The sequence below is a fragment of the Grammomys surdaster genome, unplaced genomic scaffold, assembly GCF_004785775.1.
Source record: "Grammomys surdaster isolate TR1022 unplaced genomic scaffold, NIH_TR_1.0 165, whole genome shotgun sequence".
NCBI lineage: Eukaryota > Metazoa > Chordata > Mammalia > Rodentia > Muridae > Grammomys > Grammomys surdaster.
The window spans coordinates 21,454,471-21,476,775 of NW_021604613.1; the positions used below are offsets into that span (position 1 = coordinate 21,454,471).

At 33.3% G+C, this 22,305-nt stretch overlaps 1 protein-coding gene across 2 annotated transcripts in view; it reads right to left on the bottom strand.

Annotated features, from left to right (window-relative positions):
* Positions 1–22,305, bottom strand: part of Erbb4 (erb-b2 receptor tyrosine kinase 4) — a 983,956-nt gene that overhangs the window by 214,222 nt on the left and 747,429 nt on the right. For both annotated transcript variants that reach the window (XM_028765623.1, XM_028765622.1), the window contains exon 16: positions 20,864–20,938. In XM_028765623.1, the coding sequence (XP_028621456.1) occupies positions 20,864–20,938 (75 nt within the window). The remainder of the gene's footprint in view (positions 1–20,863; positions 20,939–22,305) is intronic.

The following is a 22,305-nucleotide window of genomic DNA, read 5'->3' on the forward strand; positions in this document are numbered from 1 at the left end:
GTACCAATAATTCAACTAGATTTTCCTTAATGGGATTTCCTAAAGATATAAAAGTCTCTACTGAGAATATTAAACTATAGCAGAGACACAAACTTATCATCGTGATGTGCTTTTGTGTGCTTAGCAACATGTTTTTATCATGTCAGTTAAATATACTTTTGGAAATACGTTGGAATTTTAAGCCAAAGCATATTTTTCTACTAACTTCTTCATGTACTGATGAAAGGCCACTCATTTTAAAAGATTCTACTTTGTTACTGTGCATTTAAAAACTGTGGGAATCATTTTTTGTTTGTTTCTTTGTTTGTTGGATGAATTTTAGTGATGATAGCTTTGCATAGGATAGAAATAGACCCCTTTTTTCTTATTGCAGTACAGAGTAACTGTCAAGCCCTGGCAGTCCAAATGTAACATTCAGACTCAGTGGGATGTATTTTCTGGTTTTCTATATGATGTTTGCGTTAAAATTTTCACACAACAGTCCTTTCCTTGACACGTGTCTCCTCACTGTTTGCTTGTCTCATCAGCGATTTGGCAAGAATTGTAGAGGAACAAAACCTGAGAAATGGAGAACTACTATTTCTGCACTAAAAAATCACACAAAAATGTTTGGTTGGACATTTCACAGGGATAGTCTCTTGAAAAAAATATCAAACATTAACCCAATCCTATTTACACATGCCTCACCGCTGTCAATCTAGATGACTCTCAGTGATTTGTACGTGAGCAATAGAGGCATTAGTTTAGCCAAAGAGTTATGGCTTAACAATATTGGTTTTGTTTTCAAGACAAGATCTCACTATGTAGCCTAGGAACTGATTTGGAACTTATGATTCCCCTGCCTTAGCTTCCTGAGGGCTGGGATTATAGCTGTGTACCATCATCCATGACTAATCTTCACTCTTTATGAGGTCCTTTCAAAACAAGATAAAACTGGCTGAAACACATATTTAAATTCCTACGTATTTCTTTTGGATATATTATTATTGCAAACCAAGCTGACTTTGAGAGATTTCTTCCTGTGTGCTCCATGAATCTCTAATTAGCTCAGATAAGACACCATTGAGATCAAAAGGGTCAAACAGTAAGAGAGATGCAATTATTCTATAATTCCTTATCAATGACAGTTGCTTCTAATATTGGTTTGGCTTTGGGTGCCCATTCAAAAGTGACTGGCATTCTCAAGTGTATAAAAGAGTAATACATGTGCCAAGTTCAAACTCAGAGAAAACGGAAGTAACCAATTGATAGCACAAATTATGCTGTGATTTGGGAAAGGTATAATGAAATACATACTCACCCTACTACTTGTGAAAACTATCAGAAGAATTCTGAGCCACAAATGAATTTTTCTTAATTGACTTAAAAGTCCATACTTTAATGATTGTATTTAGAATTCAGAAATGATGAAGAGTATTTATTATTTTAAATTCAATTGCCTTATAGAAAGCAGTGTGTCCCAAAACTAAGCTATTTGTGTTTTACATGTAAAGTATTGTCCAATACCACATCTGAATCATAGTATTTCCCTCATATATTATATATGCTAATAGATATATAAATTCCACATAAACATCCATATGGGTTTTCTCATTTATCTATTTTTTAAAGACATCAAGTCATTAACATGTAGCAAAGTCAATACAACCTATGATTAAAACTCAAGTATTTTTTATATTTTGTTACACCTCTCGGATTTAATATTAATAAATAACTATACTTTAAAAGTGAAAACACTTGTGCTTTCTTTTTTACTAACATGATAAATCCCTGAAACATTTTAAGGACAAAACAAGTTTACCAACACATAAAAAGTTAATAAAATTTATAATATATTTATATTTATGATATAAGTATATTTACTCCTGATTTTGGAGTAAACCATGTTCCAAATTAGGATGAAACAAAGAACTCCTCATGTTATATCACTGATGCTGTATTTTGCAATTAGTGGCAAGGACTTCCACTTTTAGAAGTCTAACTAAATAATTTAGAATTTAAACTAATTAATTTGGAAACAAGTCTTCAGAATGTATTTTATCAGACTGGAACTGCCTCACTGTTTATTTATAGGCATTAAAGATTAAAAGTAAAAAAAGATGGTTCCTGGTGCATGTGTAAGGAGTTTAAAAACAACAGGAAAGCCTGACAGATTCTACAGGTATATTTCTTATATAGGAACACACTGTTTCAAACCTTCAGATTCTCAAATACAACACAATAGTGTAACCACTGGAAGGTGTTAAGCTTTTCACTTCTGTGGGGTTTTCTTTACCTTATTATGATATCACAATGTTGCAGAAAGATGGTTTAAAGTTAGACAATATTAATCCTGTTAGGTTATCTACCTTCAATTAGTTGGGTGCAGTGTCACTCTGGAACAACTTAGATAAATACACCAGAACATCCCTTAAACTAATAAAAAAAATATGCAGTTGGAAACTACCTGATCTATTGATTTCATGCATGAGAACTGAGGAATACAGTGTGATAAATGCCAGTATCAAATCAAATCCATCTAATGAATATCCTTTCCCATTTTGTCCAGTACCTACAAGTTGCACTCATCAAAGTACCCGTACATACACTCTCTAATCTCTGAATTGTCTCTCTGCACATAGTACCTGTGTGTGTGTGTGCATGTGCGTGTGTGTGTGTGTGTGCATGTGCCTAAAGACAGAATATCAGTAGTATTTCTACAAAGTATTTTTAACATTATTGTAGGAAATGACCATGGTTTCAGTACCCACAGATATAAGAGAAGGAAAGTCAAATGCCCTGGAGTTAGAGTGACAGGTGGTAGTTTGATGCCTGATGTAGTTGCTGGGAACTAAACATAAGTCCTCTGGAACAGCAGTGTGAACTCTTAAGCATTAAGTCATCTCCCTAGCCCCTCTACCAAGTTGTAATCATTATTATCTCTAATACATAAATATGGAAATTCAATGGATATATATTTCAGTTATTCAGAAACACAATATCAGATGCCATTGGATCTCATCTTGTGTCCTTTTTGAAAACCTTATAATAATATAGGAAAAGATGAAAAAGAGGTTTCAACATGCCTCCTTATTGAAATAGTTATGTTTCCTAAGTTGACTTTGCTATAAATAAGTGCTGTTGATTAAAAAAAAAACCTGCTTGTTGACCTTATTAAAACAAAATCCTAAGAATGTATTCAAAATTGCCAGCTGAGTCAAAGAGTATAACTTTAAAAAGTAAGAACAGCTTCAATTTTTTGTTATTTAGGTAAATACTTTAAATATGGTAAAAATTTTATTCAAATAAGAGGAACAATGGATTTAAGAGCCACTAGATTCTCAGGGTTATTATAAGGCATCATGAACAACTGTCTAACCACAGATAATCTAATGAAATGAGACTATAACGATTGTTTTCCTGCATCTCTGGGATAGGCTAGAAACTTAGTGCACTTGAAACTCTCAGGAATCTATGAAGTTGGCTCTAGCTAAGACTCCTAGTAGTGGAGAATATGGAGCTTGAACTGGCTACCTTCTGTAACCAGCCAAGAATCCCAGTGGGGGGATTGAGACACCAACCCAGCAACAAAAACCTTCCACCTACAATTTGTCTTGTCTATAAGATGTTCTGGGGTAAATGTGGTGCAGAAATTGTGGGAGTGACCAACCCATGACTGATTCAGCTTAAGATCCATGCCATGAGAGGTAACTCATCCCTGTCACTGCCTGGAGATCTAGGACCCAGAGGCTGGGTAACCCAGAGACATAGTATTGAACCAAACAAGACTGACCAAAACAAAACAAAACAAAACAAAAGCTGTCAATGAAATGATTTCTACTGATATTCCCCTGTACTCATAGTGGAATGGTTCCTAGCCACAATTGTCATCAGAGAGGATTCACCCACAGCAGACACCCACAGCCAAACATTAGATGGAGCTTGGAGATTCCTGCAAAAGAGGGTGAGAAAATATTATAGGAGCCAGTCAAAGATACCACAAGAAAACCCTCAGAATCAACTAAACTGTACTCATAGGTCCTCACAGAGACTGAACTGACAGTCAGGGAACCTGTATGGGACTAACCTAAACCCTATGCACTTATATAACAATTATGTGGCTTTGTCTTCATGTGGGACTCCTAACAGTGGGAGCAGGGGCTGTCTCTGACTCTGTTGCCTGCCTTTTGGACCCTTTCCTTCTACTGATTGTGTCCTCCAGCATTAATAGCAGAGGAGGTTTCTGGTCTTACTATAATTTGTTATGAATCAGCTGGTTAATATCCACAGGAGCCTTCCATTTTCTGAAAGTAAATGAAGGAGGGGAAACTGCTGTTGGGATTTTTTCAAAGTGACTTTTTTCCTGAATTGAAAATAATTTGCTTCCATGGAAATAACTCAAATATTTATTTGGTTTAAAGTAGCACCTTTAAATGGAAAGGATTTGGCTAGATTGTAGATTTTCTATTTAAAATCCTAAGCTATAAGTTTACTAATTAAAAGTTTCATTTTACACACAATGTGTTTTTGTCCAACTGTGTGACACAGATGCTAGAATCTTCATATCAAATATAGGGGCTAAATTTGGCACAGGGAAGGACAGTAAGAAGGTGACATATAAATAGTATCGCTTACTTTCTTTCTGTGTTTGGATTCTCTATCCCATTTATTTTCACCTCTCTCTCCCTTTATTTTACAATATAAGTGTTTGTATCAAGTACATAGTGACACCCATAAGCTGTCTCCTCAATGAATATGCCTCATAGTTGAGAACATAAAATGCGCAACATGTATTTAATTGCTTTCATGAAAACCTCGATTTTATATTTATGAATATCTTACTACTTTTACTCTCCTCCAACTACAATTATCTATGTTACTATATGGTTTGAATTCATTAAACCCTTTATGTTCTCAGACAAAAAATTTGCATGTAGCATTACTTTCGCCTACCTTCATTTTAATTTTTGCAAGGATTGATGATTTTTTTTATTAAGAAAAACTATACTTTCTTTAAGAAAGACAAATTCATTTACTGTGATTGTTAACTTCAGCTACTAAATTAATTGGATTACGTAACACTCCAGGTACACACATCTTTGTGAGCATCTATTAGATGTTTCCAGGAAGGATTACCTTCTTGGAAGGGAAGATCTTTCCTAAATGTGAGCCACAGCATCCTATGAGAGGGAACCTAGACTGAATTAAAATGAAAAAGAAGGCCAGAAATGCACAGATACTTTCTTTTCTCTGTTAGATATTCTCTTTATAATGCCTTTCCCTCCATATGACTGAAACTTCCAAACTACAAGCTGAAATAAATCCTTCCTTGCTTAAATTCCTTTCTGTGAGGTAAGAGATCACAGCAAAATAAGGAAATTGGTTAATACAAGACAGTGCCCATTGTATCACATGTTGTTCAATCATTACTACAATAGTTCATATTCAAACAAAGAGACCTTGAAACACTGAGAAAGAAACACTGATATCCTCTAGAGACACTTTAAGGGTTACTGCCTAGGGCAAGGAGAGCTACATTAAGACAGTATTTTTTGTCTTGTTCTTTCAAATTATGCTTATTCTGACCTAGAATTCCACCTGCGCTATAAAAATGACACATTTTTCTTTTTGAGCAAATGAAAATGATCTGGGTCAGACTGTAAGGCTGACGTCGGTTGACAGTGACAGTTTGTAGTTGGTAAGATGTAGGTTTTATAGCATGTCTGCATCCTTTGATTACAGGTCAAGATTACTTGACTACATTTAAAATAGAAAGTACTACTTAAGAAAGAGCATAATTTCCCTCTTCCTATGTGATTTTGAATGTTTTTGACTTGTCTTCACACTGTTGAATTTTCATTTTCAAGATGTAAATGTCAATTTCATTTTGCTATAGTGTCACAAAATGTTTCAACAATGACTTTAATATTGAGCCTATATGTAATTTAATATGTTCTTATATTTTTAAGATTCAGTTTTTGAGGAAAAATTCTGATAGTTTTATGGTAGCTATTTTCTTCTGATAGGCAATATTTATATCTCTTTATGTAGGTGTTTGTTTCCTTCCCAAACTGAGAAAAATATTTTGTATGTTTGGCTTTGGTGCAAATAATATTATGGTTAAGGACAATACTGTGAGATTATGACTAATTTATGTATTTTTAAATCTGTGAATATATTCAAAATTAAATGGGAGTCAGAGAAGAAAGGAGGTTTTCATAAAGCAATCCTGTGAATATTTCATGATTACAATTATTTTATTACAGTTTAAACCTATGAAACATATGATAAATGTCAAGTAAACATTGGTAGAGTTTCTATCAGTTTTTTATTCTATTACCTAGATTATATGTGTATATATATATATATATATATATATATATATATATATATATGAATTACTGTGGTTATAAAACCCAAACATTATAAACATTTAATTGTAAGGCATATTAGGCATTCAGTTGCTGTATCTATAGTTACTCACCACATGGGCAAGATAATCAAAATAATATGACAAGGAAGTAAACACTGAGCTTACAGTTCTTTGCAACCTAGGCACCTTGCCTGTCACTATTGCTCACAACGCTACTGAATCTCTTAATTCTCCAACAGAACAAAGGTAGACAGAAGCATGGTTTTAATCAATGAAGGTGGCAAAGGGCATTACTGGAGATCTCATTCTTAGGTTTTGTCTGTAACAATTTTTTTCTTTACCTCAACATTGGTATTTCTTCTATGCATCATAATTATATTGAGAGACTATATTCTGAGGATAAAAACATCTCAGCCTTAAGGTATTCATGTGAGTCAAAATAGAGAAAAGTATGCACTCAACAATAGAGTCAAGAGGAGCCAAATATGGCTGGACTCCCAAGCTGGATTAAGGCTCAGGCTGCTATCAACTCTCACTAGAATTTGCTATGTAGATCAAGCTGTTGTAAAAACCACCAAGATCTTTCTTCCTCTAAAGTCTAAGTATTTCAGTGTTATATTATTCAGCATCTCCTGGTATTTGACCTAGGCATTATCGATATATTCTTAGTATGTCAGCAATCCGGTGCATATTTCATGATTACAGTTATTTTATTACAGTTTAAAATTATGAAACATACCTAAATGTCAAATAAACATTGATAGAGTTTCTATTATTTTTATTCCATAACCTAGATTACAACTATATATGAATAACTGTGGTTATAAGCACACACATTACAAACATTTACACACACACACGCGCACACACACACATATATATCAAGCACATGAAAGGGTAAGAAATCCTTACACTTATGTAAACCTAACACTAAGCAGAATTCAGCAAAGATTGTGCAGTTCTGAAATGTAGAGTCTTGAAGGTTACTATCTAATTCAACTGGTGATAATATTTTTTAAAATTAGAAAAATATTTTCCTACCATGAGTAACTTAAGATAATGTAAACTTGGCTTTCAAGATAGAGAATATGAAGAAAGCAGAGCTGTTTGTAAAGTATTTAACTTGGCAAAATCCGAGCATCCAATTATTTCTACTTTGTGGGCCCATAGTAGACTGGAAGTAACTCAAGTGGGAAATGAGAGGGTGTGGATGTTTCTGTCTATTCTATTTACAAATCTCCCACAGAGACTTGGAGCACAGACAAACAAACTCTGTTTCACAAATGCTTTTGGTCATTGTACCTCACTTGAAATAGCATTTTCACTGTACAATAGATTACACTTTATAATTTTAGGGGAGGTTTATTATGACTGGCTTCACAAAACATATCTTAAAGCATTTAACACCACCATTGGGTAATTTAACCTCCCTTTAAACATATATAAACATCCACCCCTTAATTAGAGCACATTCCTAATTAAGAGGAAATAAGAGGAAAACCTTTTTTTTTTTTCAAAAAATGAATGCTTAGAAGATACTGTTATTCCCTAGATTCTCTGAATGCAGATTCACAGCCTCCAGAAAATGTAAAAGGAAAAAAACATAAAGTCAGGCCTAAACTAATTCAAACAGCGTTGCAATAATATAATATCAAGACAACTTCCCCCTTTGCCTGAAACCATTTCATTTACATGCAAAAGAAATCATTACTATGAAAGAACCTCGGCATCTCCATGAAACATCCTCTTCGGAGCTAGAATATTAATTTTTCAATCTGTTCTTTTTCTATTATTTTTGTATTATTGAAATTATGTGTACCATTAACATTCAGCTCTCTGTAAATGTATGGATTGCTTGTGGGCATCCAGAAGAGAATGTTTAAAATCTTTGTTTAGGAAATGGTCATTAAGGAAATTATCTCAATGTAATATGAAGTAAAGTCAGCATTTTTTTACATTTCATAAGTGATACATATCTTCATGCTTTTTTCTCTGCCTTATGATTTTTAAAAAAGATTGTATGACTTTAATGCTTCCATCTGGCACATTATCTGGGCTAGTGGCGCCTCTGTACTTAGTGTGCCTTTTGAGACGATGTAGAATTTTGGTCTTTTAAAGAAAATCAAAATGAGAGTGAGGGGCAGAAGTGGATGGACTCTAATGCCACTCTTTGTACTAGAGTCACCAGTTAGAACATTAACAAGCTTCTGTGAGTACATTTTAATATTACTAAGTGTTTTCATAGTTAGATATTTGACAATAAGCCCAAACAAGCAAATCCAAAGAGCACAACTATAAATTTCAGATGGTATGCCATGGGCTAATCTTCAAAATGTTATGCAATTTTGTTTTATTATCAAGTAATGCTATCACAGTGAGAGTATAATAATTTAAAAAGAGAAAAGGAGAGATCTAGACGGGGAAAATGAAAGAAATGAGAAAGAAGGAGGGAAGGAGGGAGGGAATGGGAGAAAGAGAGAGAGAGAGCGAGAGAGAGAGAGGGGGGCTCAAGAAATCTAGACATAATGTTTTATTATTTTTTAAAAGATCAGATTTTGCAATTGCTCCATAGGTAATTTTTGTTTTGTCTATTATTTCACATTGCTATGGGAGCAAGTCGTCTTGTCAACTATTGTAATAGAGATAGTAATGACTCTGTATGTGTACGTATCCATCTAGGAAACACAAAACCAAATGGTAGATCAACACACTGATTTAAAACGAGAGTGGATTAAAGCTCTTGTTTTCACCAGTGTTTCCCTTTAAAAGTTTTAACTCCATAAATAAAGTTATCATTGTTTTAAAATGAATTTCTAAATAATATAGTCTTAATAACTTTTGGAAATTCTACAGCTATTGTTTTTGATGAGAGTTAAAAAAATGGCTTACTAGGAGAGTACATAATTTACAATGAGATTGTTTGAAGCCAGTGTAACTTCTGTAATTCTAATGTGTTTTCAATTTAATATTTTCACTAATGATCAATAAACTGAGCATTAAGACATAATGATTCCATACATCTTATATAGATAGATATACCTTATGAATTAACCGGTGCATGTGCATATATGTATGTGCATGTATGTGTGTGCATATTACTTATTTATCATTTTGAAGAGAATTTAAAAAAGACCACGTATACTTTAGCAGTGATTGGTGGTTCAGTGATACTGAAAAATGTTGTCTTACAATATAAGGGTTGAGAATTATCGATCTGGAAGATAAAAAATAGTGTATAATTAATTATGTGAGTACATTAAGAAGCCAAATATGCAAAGTGTGCTCCAAAATCTGTAAACTGCTGAGACTTACTTTTGTACATGCATTTTAGTGTATAGTTAACGTGTGCAAAGTTTTATATACTTGATATATACTAGCATATCTATTTAACATACTGAGTGTGCATAACTCTTGTCCTTTTCCTAACCTTTTCAAATTACACCAAAGAAAAGAATTACTGTTTTGAAACACAAGGATAAACATATGTTGGGGGCCTTTAATTATCACAAAGATGAAGTCCACCTTTCTTTGCTTTAATTTTAAAAGAGAATCATATAGAAACATTCTTTTAAAGAAAAGCACTATTGTTAGAATATATATTTAATTATGTCGGTGCAATCAAAATCTGAGTAAATATTATTCATGAGGGAATTTCCATTTTAATTCCTTATAGGTAAAGAGAAAAAAAATAAGAAAAATCCTGTGCAATTTACCAATTTTCTAATATTTTGCACTTCCACGATCATGAAATTGCTCGTGTTCACGTGGATGGTGCAATTTATAATAATTGTTATATATGAGAATCTCACAAGTAATGTGACAGGTATTGAAATCGGCTAATTTCTCTGAACACATGCAAGGTGCTGCTGGATCCTCATTATATATTTAAGAGCCTTCAAATTTAATGAGTTCAATGATAGTGCAAGCCATTATTTTCTTGAGAAAATAAAATAAATGACCTTCAAGCTAGATGCATGTAGGGAAACATTTCAAATTATGGATAATTTGTAAACTAATGTCAGAGTGGTTTAAATACAAAAATAATCACGGTTTCTACTTGAATTTAACTTTCATGTTAATCCCTCATTCCTTTCACGTACATGTTTACATGCTCTCAAAAAAAATAACCCTCCTCTTTTTGGTGAGATGTTTGCAGCTATGACATCAGTCAGAATATAAAGCATTAAACAGAAAATCCTAAGACTTTGTCTACAAAAATCTGTGGGCCTGTCTGCAATTTTCTCACCTCCATTTTCTTCTGAAGAAAAATAGTGTGTGCATCTTTTCATCTCCAAAGCTAATATTTTCATGTTTTCTTAGCCTCTTAATTTCTGTAGCTTTTTATAGATGTTCACGATGCACAATGTTTATTCTGTTTTATACTGCAAAACTTTTGCTTAAGGTCTTCCAAAGTATGCTTGAATTTCACATGTTCACAGATGTCTTTTTTTTCCCTAATAATGGTCTTTCTGTGGTCACTTTTCTCTTTTTCTTCACATCCAAATTTCTCTTAAGATATAAACAATTGGTTGTTTTTATTTTTATATTACTCATTCACTTTCGTTCCATGACTATATGTTTAAAAATACTGTATCATTTTATTGTATTTTCCACTTAACATCTCTTAAAGTATCAGAGTAACTGCAGATTCAACATATTCATGCCAAGCTCAGGAAGCCTTGTTAACACTCCCAACTGTGTTGCATCTTAGTTAGTGCTACTCCATCTATTCATTTTGCAAGGCAGAAAACCAGAATTAACTACTTACACTTTCCCCCTTAACTCTTTAAATCTAACTGACTACTAAATCCGGCAATGAGATTTATGTTGTAAATTCTTCTTGAATCTCCTCACTTCTCTCCATCAGTCCATCCCAGGCTTGCAGGCCCTCTGCTTACTCATTTGCCATGTGTCTACCTGCCTAGACTGATAACATTAATTATATTGCTAGTTGTTGGCGATTGGTCTGATGCTGCTATTTATTCAAATGCTAAATCCTGTACCCCAAGACTAGGTTGTTCCAAGATGAGTGAATTCTCACATGTACCGTCTTCTGTTGTCCAAACCTTGTTACCCAAGTTAACTGGTCAATAAAAGGCTAAAACCTGTGATTGAACAGTAGATAGAGGTAGATATGTTCTCAGTTACCTGGTTGTTACCTGGTTGGGGCTCACAGGTAGAGAAGGAAAATGAGGAGGAGGAGGAAGAGGAGGAGGAGGAGGAAGAGGAGGAGGAGGAGGAAGAGGAGAAGGAGGAGGAGGAGGAGGAGAAGGAGGAGGAGGAGGAGGAGGAGGAGGAGGAGGAGGAGGAGGAGGAGGAGGAGGAGGAAGGAAGTCGATGTGGCATAGTTGGATTATGAACTCATAGCCAAGAGGACTGACCTAATGGAATAGGAACAGCCCACGTGAACCACAGGCAAGTATGGGGCTGCTGTTTACAATGCTGGTTTCACGAGCTTCACTTTCAGTCTAGTGCCTTCTCTATATTCTCCCTTATGTGTCAATCCTGTCCCCATTCCTCACATTTCAAAGTCTGCTCTCACTCACATCGTCAAATATTATCTATCACATACTAAGGACTCCTTTCTCCTTCTCTATGTGTTTATCTGACCATCCTCAAACATACATCAACCCAAATTTCCAAATGCACAGATCAATACAATTGTGCTTTAGAATGGTATGTCTTTCCGGATAAGTTCAATGGAGTTTTCCTTTTTTGAATTTATGTAACTATTTCTTCATTCTGTTCTAAAGTGTTCAATTAAGCTACCAGTCCATTGAAGATGATGAGGTCATGATTTTTTCCGTTTTTTTCTTTGTCAAGTTTGTCATTAGTTTTGTTGCATCTTTTACATCTTGCCTGTGAATTTCTTTGAGTTAAAGTGAAAGTAAATATCTCAAAACACGATGATCTCCATTTGTGTCTAATCTTCAAAATATATTTTAATTTTAGCTTTATTACTTTAAAGAACAACTATTTTTAATTTCTGAAAATCTCAAATCTCTCAAATAAAAATCAAACCTCTGCTTTCAAGACATTAAACTTTGTCTCTCTCTCTCCACCCTTAAATATATTTTTATTCTGCTTCCAGAACTTCTTTCTTGAATGCCTTGTTTTTCAGTTATTCCATTTTTTCTCATCCCCTCTGCTATACTATATGCTTTGTTTCACTTTTTAAATGACAGGAATGTTTAAGACTTAATGTTGATGTTACTGGTTTTAACATAGCTCATAATTCACAGCCTCTAATGAGCTCCAAAATCTTATAGATATTTTTAAGGTAGTATTGAGATTTAAAGACAATGAATGAATTTAATAAGGCTATAAAATACATAGCTACTGTCTTCATAACATTGTTTTACATGAGAAACAACTTGGTAGAGAGTAAGAAATAGATACTTTGAGTCAGACATCTGAACTCTAATCTGTATTCTACAACTTACTAGCCAGGGGAAAGTTTGCCAATTGGTTTTCTTATCCTGTTTTTTAATTTATATAATGCTAGTAGTAGTAGCAATAAGTATTATTACATACATAATCAGAAAACTAATGAGTTTTCATTACACCCAAGAAATGTTTTGTGAACAATTTTAGGATATGAAAGCACAGTCTGCATGAAATTCCAAGAAACTTTTGAAAGAAAAAAAGAAAGTAGTATGACTCAGGAAGAAAATATGCTTTTATTTTTTCCTCTCTTATTGGTCCCCTTTCCCTCTGGGGTCTAGAACAATGTAGATATTTACTTTTGGATTTGGACCTGGAATTTCAGCTCTAGCATTTTGTATCAATAAGGTCAATAAAGACGTAAATTTGAAAAATTTGATTTGTTCTATAAAATAAAAATACTTATTTACCAAACAAGTAAACTTTGTATGGTTAAAGCACCTTGTTGCTTTATTTTTCCTCTGTGGAAAGTGTCTATAATTATTTTGTTAATGACTCAAGCATATGGAATTCATTATTCTGAGTGGCAGAATATGTTGTCATAAAAAAATCTCAATGACTGCAAGCATTGAGAATCTCTGGATCTCTCTTCCCTAATCTCTCATTCTTTAGTACTGAGTTACCATGAAATCAAAGCACTTTTTGGGTAAGAGTGAATGATAACTGAGAACAAAATCACTGTGAGGGAATTTCACTGGTAAATCAAACTGTTCCCTGTTAATTAGTGCCTGCTTACATACATAATATGCAAGAATAATTGTATGTTTATAAAAGAATGATTAGTTAGGGAATGTGCTGAGGTAATATGGAAAAAAAGCATGAAGAGAGCAATTTGCTCTAATATCTACACATCATTTTATGTAACAGCATCACAGAAGGGGTTCCAGTTAATTAGATTCCTTTAGTTAAATAGAAAATATGAGAAAATGTATCTTCTTAGGGTTTAATACAATACATGTCTAAGTTTTATAGGTAAATAACTCTGATTCATTTATTATCATGAAGCAGTCATGAAGATAGAAACTCTCAGCTACATATAAAGGATAGTTTTATTTAATTATTGGGAGTATAGGGAATACCAAAATAGAATAATACTTCATTATCAATATTGGGAATAAAGCTTAACTTTATGAACATATAGACTGTAATTCCAAATCTGAGTAGTTTTCTATTTTAAAAGCAGATAAACTTTGGCTTATAATGTAAGTTCAAGCTATCATATGATAGTCTTATAAATGTTTGTAAAAGTTTGGCTCTCAGGAAAGTATATAGATATGTGTAATGAGTGCAGGAAACCAGATGTTTTCTCTTGGATCTTTTTGACTCATCCCATCTTTAGCCTACTACAACTGATGAAATAAACACTCTTCTGTGAAATAGTGTTCCTCCACCATTTTTTTGTGGGTAAAATCATTAAGAGTAAGTATTATATCATGGCTTCATGATTATTGGTTTAGAGCAGTATAATTCAATACATCACAATTGAAACTATTCAAATTTTTTAATTAACTCGATCCACCCAAAATTAACATTTAATGTGCCTAAATTATTAACACATTTTTACCACTTCTTTTTCAAAGAATTTTTTTACAACTAGGGTACATTGGGGACAGCAAAGCTCCTCTCTCTATTTTAATTACTTTGGAAGTACTCACTGAGCACACATGGCAATTGGCAATGTAGGTCATCAACAATCATAAGGAAGACTTATGACTTTGATAAACTAATGGAAAGCTTAGAAACTTATGCCCTGCAGAGCTCTTTAGTCACAACTGAAGGAATAATCAGCATCTGCAGCCTACACGGAGACTTTCACTTAACCTATAGAGTATACAAGGACAGAAGCAATTTCAGGTCTAGGAAGTATCACAAGGTTGCTAGAGGGAATAAAGTTTAATTTATAATTTGGGGACAAGACACAGGCAGAGGGAGTATGAGGTCCAGTATTGTGGACTCTGTCACAGTATGCCTTCTGCCAGTTGTGCAACCAACACTAACATGTGTGTTGATGTGAAAGGAACTTACAGACGAAAAGTCATTTTCACATTCTTTCAGACAGGGAGATAATGGGTGGGGACTTCACCTAAGCACACATGGGCATTCAAATCTTAGGCCATGAACAACTAATACAAGGGCGTATGAACTTGAATGCTATGCAACAAAGCTGAACACAATCTTTACTGTGGTACTTTGGATAACTAGCATTAGCTATCGCTGTATTTTTGTAACCTTGAAAATATATTGTCCAATAATAATTAATTTGTATCTGGGGAAATATATCTCAGAAATAACTTAAGCATTTTATCTTGAAATGATAGGCTTATAATTCTTAAAGCCTCAAAGAACTCTGCTCTACAGGAAGGTAAGAGGGTGTGGAAGGAGACTCTAAGCATGGTAACCCCTGAAGTATCAGAACCAACTAGGATATGCCTGCCATTTTTCTTACAGAATTGTACATTAAGCTTCTGAGCTGGTGGGAGTATACCTGGGAACAGAAGTCTTACAGTTAGCTAAGTACGCCTTTAGTCTGTCTAACCACGAAGTCTTAATCATCCAACCATCAATGAATACATAATCCTGTTCTTTGGTATTTCAAATTTTAAAATAAGCCTAGAAATTTCATTATAACCAGCAAAGGTGTTTATTCACTAATGCCATTCACACTAGCAAAATTTACTTAGTATATTTGCTGCTACACAATAATCTTGCCTTTTTTCTATTCAGATCTGAATATATACATAATATCTGAATATATGCATAATAATTTATTATGAATATATACATAATAATTTAAACAACAGGTCTCTAGTAGACCTTGGACTGGACCATGGAAATGAACCTGGTTGTCTTTAAGATTCAAGACTTCTGGAACATTTTCCACCATTTTGCTTTTGTTCTCTGCATTTAATATCAGAGTATCAGTAACAGCTGACACTGAAGATATTTGTAAGATAAGAAGCAGTTCTGGTATCTGTGTGAGTCAGAAATAAATGGGTGTGAGATTTGTTTACCATAGAAAAATACTGTAGGCTGAGGGAAAGCTGAGTATTTTGAGTGCTTCCCTCTACTCATTTCATATTTTGATCCTTACTGTATACTTAACATTTTATCAAATTCATGATGGCTTTAGTCATTCTACTTTAGTCACAAAGCCAAAGGTCTAAAGAACCTCCATTGACTTTCAGTCATTAATGTGGATTAGTTCGGTTACATTCTTATGCTTGCTAATCTTAAATGCAGCCATGTGCTAATATCTGGAGTGCTTTGGTACTGTAGTATGAACATTTTGATATCAATATCAAAACACTTGAACATCATAAAGATGTTTAAATTCTTTTGTTTAAAATAGCTTCTCCAGCTATATGAGCAATCATTGACAAGCGAACAGAGAGGCTTTGTGAATCTCTGCCACTTCTCAGATCATATTGACATTTTACAGGTTCTGGGAAGTGTGCACAACTTCCCTGCTGAGGAAGAACTTCATATACTCTCCTTCATATCTAGGATTTATTTATTTCAAAATAAAGCTTAATATACATAATGCTATGGAATGCAGCTAAAATTGTAATAAAAAAGCTGTGCACTTTTATTTATAGTATAGAGGGATCATAACTGATACTCATCTAAGGTGATCATCTATGGGTGATTTGCACTGTGTGATCTGGACATAAATTCTGAATTTGCTTCCTTGGGAGAAAAACAAAGAAAACCAGCGTGCCATTTGTGAGATGTGCCAAGTCTATCACACTATCTCTGTCATTTATCAGACACAGGTCATTCCGACAGAGAATAGACTGTCATGTGACCTCTTGGGCCAAAGGGCACTTTCTATATAGTAAAAGTATGTCTATGGTCATGAAAATCGGAAATGTTTCAAATAGCTACCTATTAGAGACTTGGAGAAACTAAGTTCAATTATTGTACTATATATTGTGAAGTATATATAAGAAAAGTGAATTAGAACAAAGAGCCAATCCAGTTACAGTGCAGAAAGAGATGATCTCTTATGTATAAATATTAATATTTGTATCTACAAAGTATAATGAAATTTTAGGAAGTTTACATTTCACTTTGTTTACTAGCTTGCAAAAATGCCTCACCAATGTAGTCTATTCTTTTGTGATTATCAAATCCATATCCCTGTGGCATATGAGACTTGGATCTTTAAGGTTTTCCTGTATTTGACAAAGAATCCAAAAATAGACTAAAATGTAACGTTTTTACATCAGGAACAAATCTATTCAAAGTAGCCTGTGTGCTAGCTAAGTCAAATGTCAAATGATAAAAAAATAAAAAGTCTTGACAAACATAATTGCCCATGGTGTTCTTGGGAGGAAATCAAAATTAAGAAGGTAGGAAACTGAAAACGTTTTGGTCAAAGCAGGTGTCATCTTAAGGTATTAATTAGATTTGAAAATGAGAGATCTAGAGAATCAAAGATTACTGATTTTATTTACTTTATAATTATGATATTCTATAATACAATAACTCTTCATCTCTTTCTATCCTACCCCACTAAACTTCCTGGAATATTCCAGCAATGGTCTGTAAGGTAAATGAAGTATGGAAAGCCAACTCACAAATCACAGGTTTGGGAGAAAATAGCACCACTTCAAAAATGAAAGTTGATTAAGACTGGTAACTTTTCACCTGCTTTTATTTGAATCTGCTGCTTCTGAGAACAGAGTATGTCATAGTGGGGCAGTGGAGTGTAGTAAATCTAAACACATTAATACAGCCATATTAACATGTGCAATGTAATTTTTTGTGTCTCAAAGAATATTAAGTATTTGGATAACCTCCTGGTTAAACAGGTGGATTATGAAGCCTAAAACAATAATTTCTCATTGTTCTATTTCTAGTCTTCCCATTATGAAATATTTGCTTTACTCAAGAGAGAAATTTATAAAATTATCATAGAATTTAAAAGGTGGAAAAAAGTCATCAAATCTTATTGATAGCTCTCCTACTTTCCAAATGCATGTTCAACACAGACTTGAAATGTGAGGCCTGAGGGTACTCTGATTACTCTATGTTTTAATACAATAAAAATCAAAGCATTCCAAAGAGTTAAATATAAATTTTATGGGCATCCTAAATTATCACATTAGTAACAATTCTGACAAGTCAACATAATTAAAAAACACAGTCTCATTTTAAATTTAAGAAGAAACCAGACATTAAGTAAAGACATCTACAGTTTTACATAAGAAATCATTAGGTATCAGTTACAAACAACTTATTAAAAACATAGCACTGAGTAGTATTTTGATGTAAAATATAAATGATTAAAATCTGAGAAATTTCAGTATATTGACTCTGTATTCACTAATATATATATATATATATAAAACAGAGTACCATATAATAAAAATTTTCTGAGATGATGGGCAATATTTCAGTAACAGTTACAACTGAAGCCAATGACCATTCAGACCACATGTTATCTATTATCTATATGTTGTCTCTTTAAAACCTCAAACTCATTTTACAATATCATATAATTTTATGGATAAAATATGATAGAAGAACCCATACTTGAATCCATGTTTTCACATTAAAGAAACTTTGCTCTTTCCCTGGGCAGCACACTGCAGGTGACTTTTCTTAGAAATAACAAATCACTCTTCTCTTAGTGTCCATTCACTATTTTTAGCAATAGATATTTACTGTTGACACTGTTAATTATTCGTATTAATCCAAAATTATGAACTATCTTCTGGGAATCCAAGCACTGCATAAGACTGAAATTTTAACTTCAAGTGATCTGTCACTCTACAGATCAACCCTATGAACAAATGTCATCTGTACCACCCTCTTCCTGATTCTCAAGGCAAAGTGACAGAAAAGACCCCATTCTTTCACAAAAGCTATCAGGAAGGCATCATTAAGCATCAGTGCTCTCTGAGTGACCTTGAGAGTCTTCTCTCCGTCCCCTGAGAAGGCTGATTTCACAATCCTGAGGTGGCAGAATTCTTGTTACACTGAAAAATAATGTTGTTTTATAGAAAAATATAGAAACAACAAATGGATACTGTTACTAAGCAAACACTCCATCCTCAGAGCTGTTTGGGAACTACATAAATGATGTCTTTGCACGTGAAAGAGTGAGGCTCTGATAATTGAAGGACCTTAAAATCATACATCTACAAATACTTGGAGTTTGATTTGAAACCTGAAAATCTGATTTTAAAGGGAACATACATTAACCATCATGTGAAATTCTTTCTCACTAAAGTATTAGAATAATTATAAGTAAAATCATCAAAATAAATGCAAAATCATTCTTCAAAATCATAATTCAGTGACCCAATCAATGTCTGAAAGAAGAAGATAATTTCATGAGCATGGCAGGAATCCAAGATGAATCTTGGAAGACTACTCAGAACATCGGATTTCTCTCCGTCCCACTTCCTTATCTCTTTCTCTTTTGCTCCATTTCTTAAATTTTCCTGCAGTTTTAAGGTAGCTCTATACAACTGTGTTACCTGGTTTATTCAAGCCCAAGTATCAATGTGCCACTGTTGTATAAATGAATCCACTCTAACCACACAATTTATCTTAGAACTTGTCATGATTATTTACTTATTGACAAACAATTTTTGAAGATGACACAGCACTTATTTGTCCACTTCAAAACTTAAACACAATTAAAGACATATAAATGGAAAAGCTATGAATGGATTTGGTGACATAGATGAATCTCATACACATAATATTTAGTGACAGTAGCCAGATACATAGAACAATACTATATTATGATTGATAAGGTAAGGTGGGAACACTAGTCACACAGTCTTAGATGTTAGAACTCAGCATAATGGCCACCATTGATAAAGGCAGCTGCTGGAATGTATTGCTCTTGTGATTTTTTTTAATCTATTGGTTATGCTTCCAAAATGCTTCATTGTCATATGACAACACAAAATTATAATAAAAACACTACTTCATTTAAAATTCACATTTGCCTTAACTTTAGAACTACTGTCTTGCAAAAAGATCCAATTAAGTTTTTGTTAATAGAGCTAATGATATTTTTAATGTAACATTACATAGAAAAGTTACTACTTTCCTAGTTAAAATGTTCCATACAATATTTTAAAAGTCATATTTCTTTATGTATAAACAATAACACAAAATTTATAATTTATAATAAAATATATAGCTTACGGTATGTGCTCAGCATTTTTATTTACACAAACAATACCACAATCACGGTATAGATTGTTCTATTAACTGTCAAATTCCTTCTTACCATTCAGTAGTGAACTTAATCCCCAAAACTCTATCTTTGGGCAACCCTGGATAACTTTCTGTCCCTGTAGTTTCATTTATTTCAGAGCTTGATATAAAAAGAAAATCAAGAAGTATGTGTTTTTAGCTGTCTGGCTTCTTTCATTCAGCATAGTAAATTCAGGATCCATCTATGGTGTGTGTAGAATCAATCTCTTCCTTTTCGTTACTCAAGCATATTGCAGTGCATGGTTATATGACAACTCATTAGCCTAACTGCTTCCAGTTTTTGTTGATTATGATTAAAGCTACTGTAAATATTTGTGTCCACAATTTTGTGTAAACATGGATCATATATTATGTTCTTATAATTCCAATCCATGCATTAACCTGTACAGAATATTTTCATATTGCAATGATTCTAGGATTTTTTTTATCTGACAATATACTAGTCTGTTAAAAAATGATACAAAATTAGGAATTAAATTCAAATTACATGGCAAATATAAACATCAATCAATACTTTCAAAATTCTTGAAGAGTTTTGATTTTTAAAATTATTTATAAACTTAATAATATTCTATTAGAGTTCTAGAATGATTTTAATATCTTTAATGATTTTTAATGTTCTAACTTTTTCAAACATATGAAATTTAAAATCAGTGATACTACTAAGTAGATCTCTGGAATTATGATGAATGAAAGTAAAAATCAAGAAGTGAATTAAAAGCTCTCATTTAGTTAACTAAAACTTTAGCCCAACTGGTTACTAATTTCATCCGTGGTAACTAAGAAAGAATTTGAGTGATAAAATGGAACCATGGTTGATGTTACCTAGCGTGTTGTGGTAAAGTGGAATGGCCCGTCCATGGGTAGTAAATGCAGTCATGGCTAGTAGGACCGTTACACCTGCAAGCAATTGCAGAACAGAAAACATCATTCTCCATCCACAGTGGCATGCACACACATGCACCAGTGCTCACGCATGGAGCCTTGGAGGAAGAACATGGGAAGCAAGCACACCAAGTACCTATCCATCAGGCCGATGCAGTCTTCAATACTTGAGCCTATGCACCTGCAGAGATGCGAATTCAAAAGAAATACAAGGAAAGAGAAATCAGTCATTAAGGAAAAGGAAAAGAATCAGTGGGATAGCAAGACAAATACTGTATGTGCCACATTCTTGTTTGTATTGTTAGGCAGTTTCTGGAATAGCATACTTTTAGAAACTGAGAGAAAATTACTTCCTGCAGAAACACAGAAGTGAATTGAAATTACCACTCAAATCCAATGCCAGAAAATTTGGAGATAGTAAAGGAAAGCTTACCTTCTCCGGTGGATAGCTTGTATATGTGTTGGTCATTTCTGAAACCTTCAACTGATTTACATCTTTCATTTCTATGCATAACTATGTTAATGATTTGATAGTTTAATGACTATGGCTATTTTCATGTACAACATTTCTCTTAAAACACTGTTGGGTTTATGTAAAATCCAAAAAAAAATCAATAAAAAGGCAATGAACAATGGATTATAAAAGAATAGCCTTATGCGTGACGCTCATTAAAGAGAATCTTGGCAGAAACTGTTAATATATTTTAATGCAATTTCCATGGATAATTTTTATAATCAGATTATTTCAATCTTTGGTTATGAATATCTCTAAATCATTTTTTATTATTAAACAAGGATTTATTTAAAATCAAAAGAATTGATTTGGCCTTACTGCAATGTGTCTTGACTACTGTTAAGTAGCAGAAATATGATCTGTAAACAGAAACGTTTAAAAAACTGTTATAATACTGAACTCAAAAGCAAATACTGTGTAATAAATGAATACACATACAGAGGTAGCTGAAGAGTCTGCCAAGACGAAGATTTGGTCATTTTATTCTAAAATACAGTTCTTAGAATTTCATTTTGAGTCATTATGGAAATATTTCTTGTATTTTCCAAATTATATAAGTTGAAATTTTTATTTCTCTTCTTCTCCTTCAAAGATAAACAGCTTCTTGGAATATGATTTATAGAGCTGCCTAATTTGTTTGGTAATATAAAGTATATATGTTTTACCAACACTCAGGTTTAAAATATGAAAAAGGAGCTGTAGGCACCCACAGATGTGTCCAATGCAGCTTCTATAACTGACTCCAGATGTTAGTGAGCTAACAGAATTCATTTGATAACCACAAGTTACCACCTCTCTCATTCATCATGCATTCTCTAATAGATATTCTACTAGGTAGAAAATCAGTTTGCCATTTGCTGTATTTTTT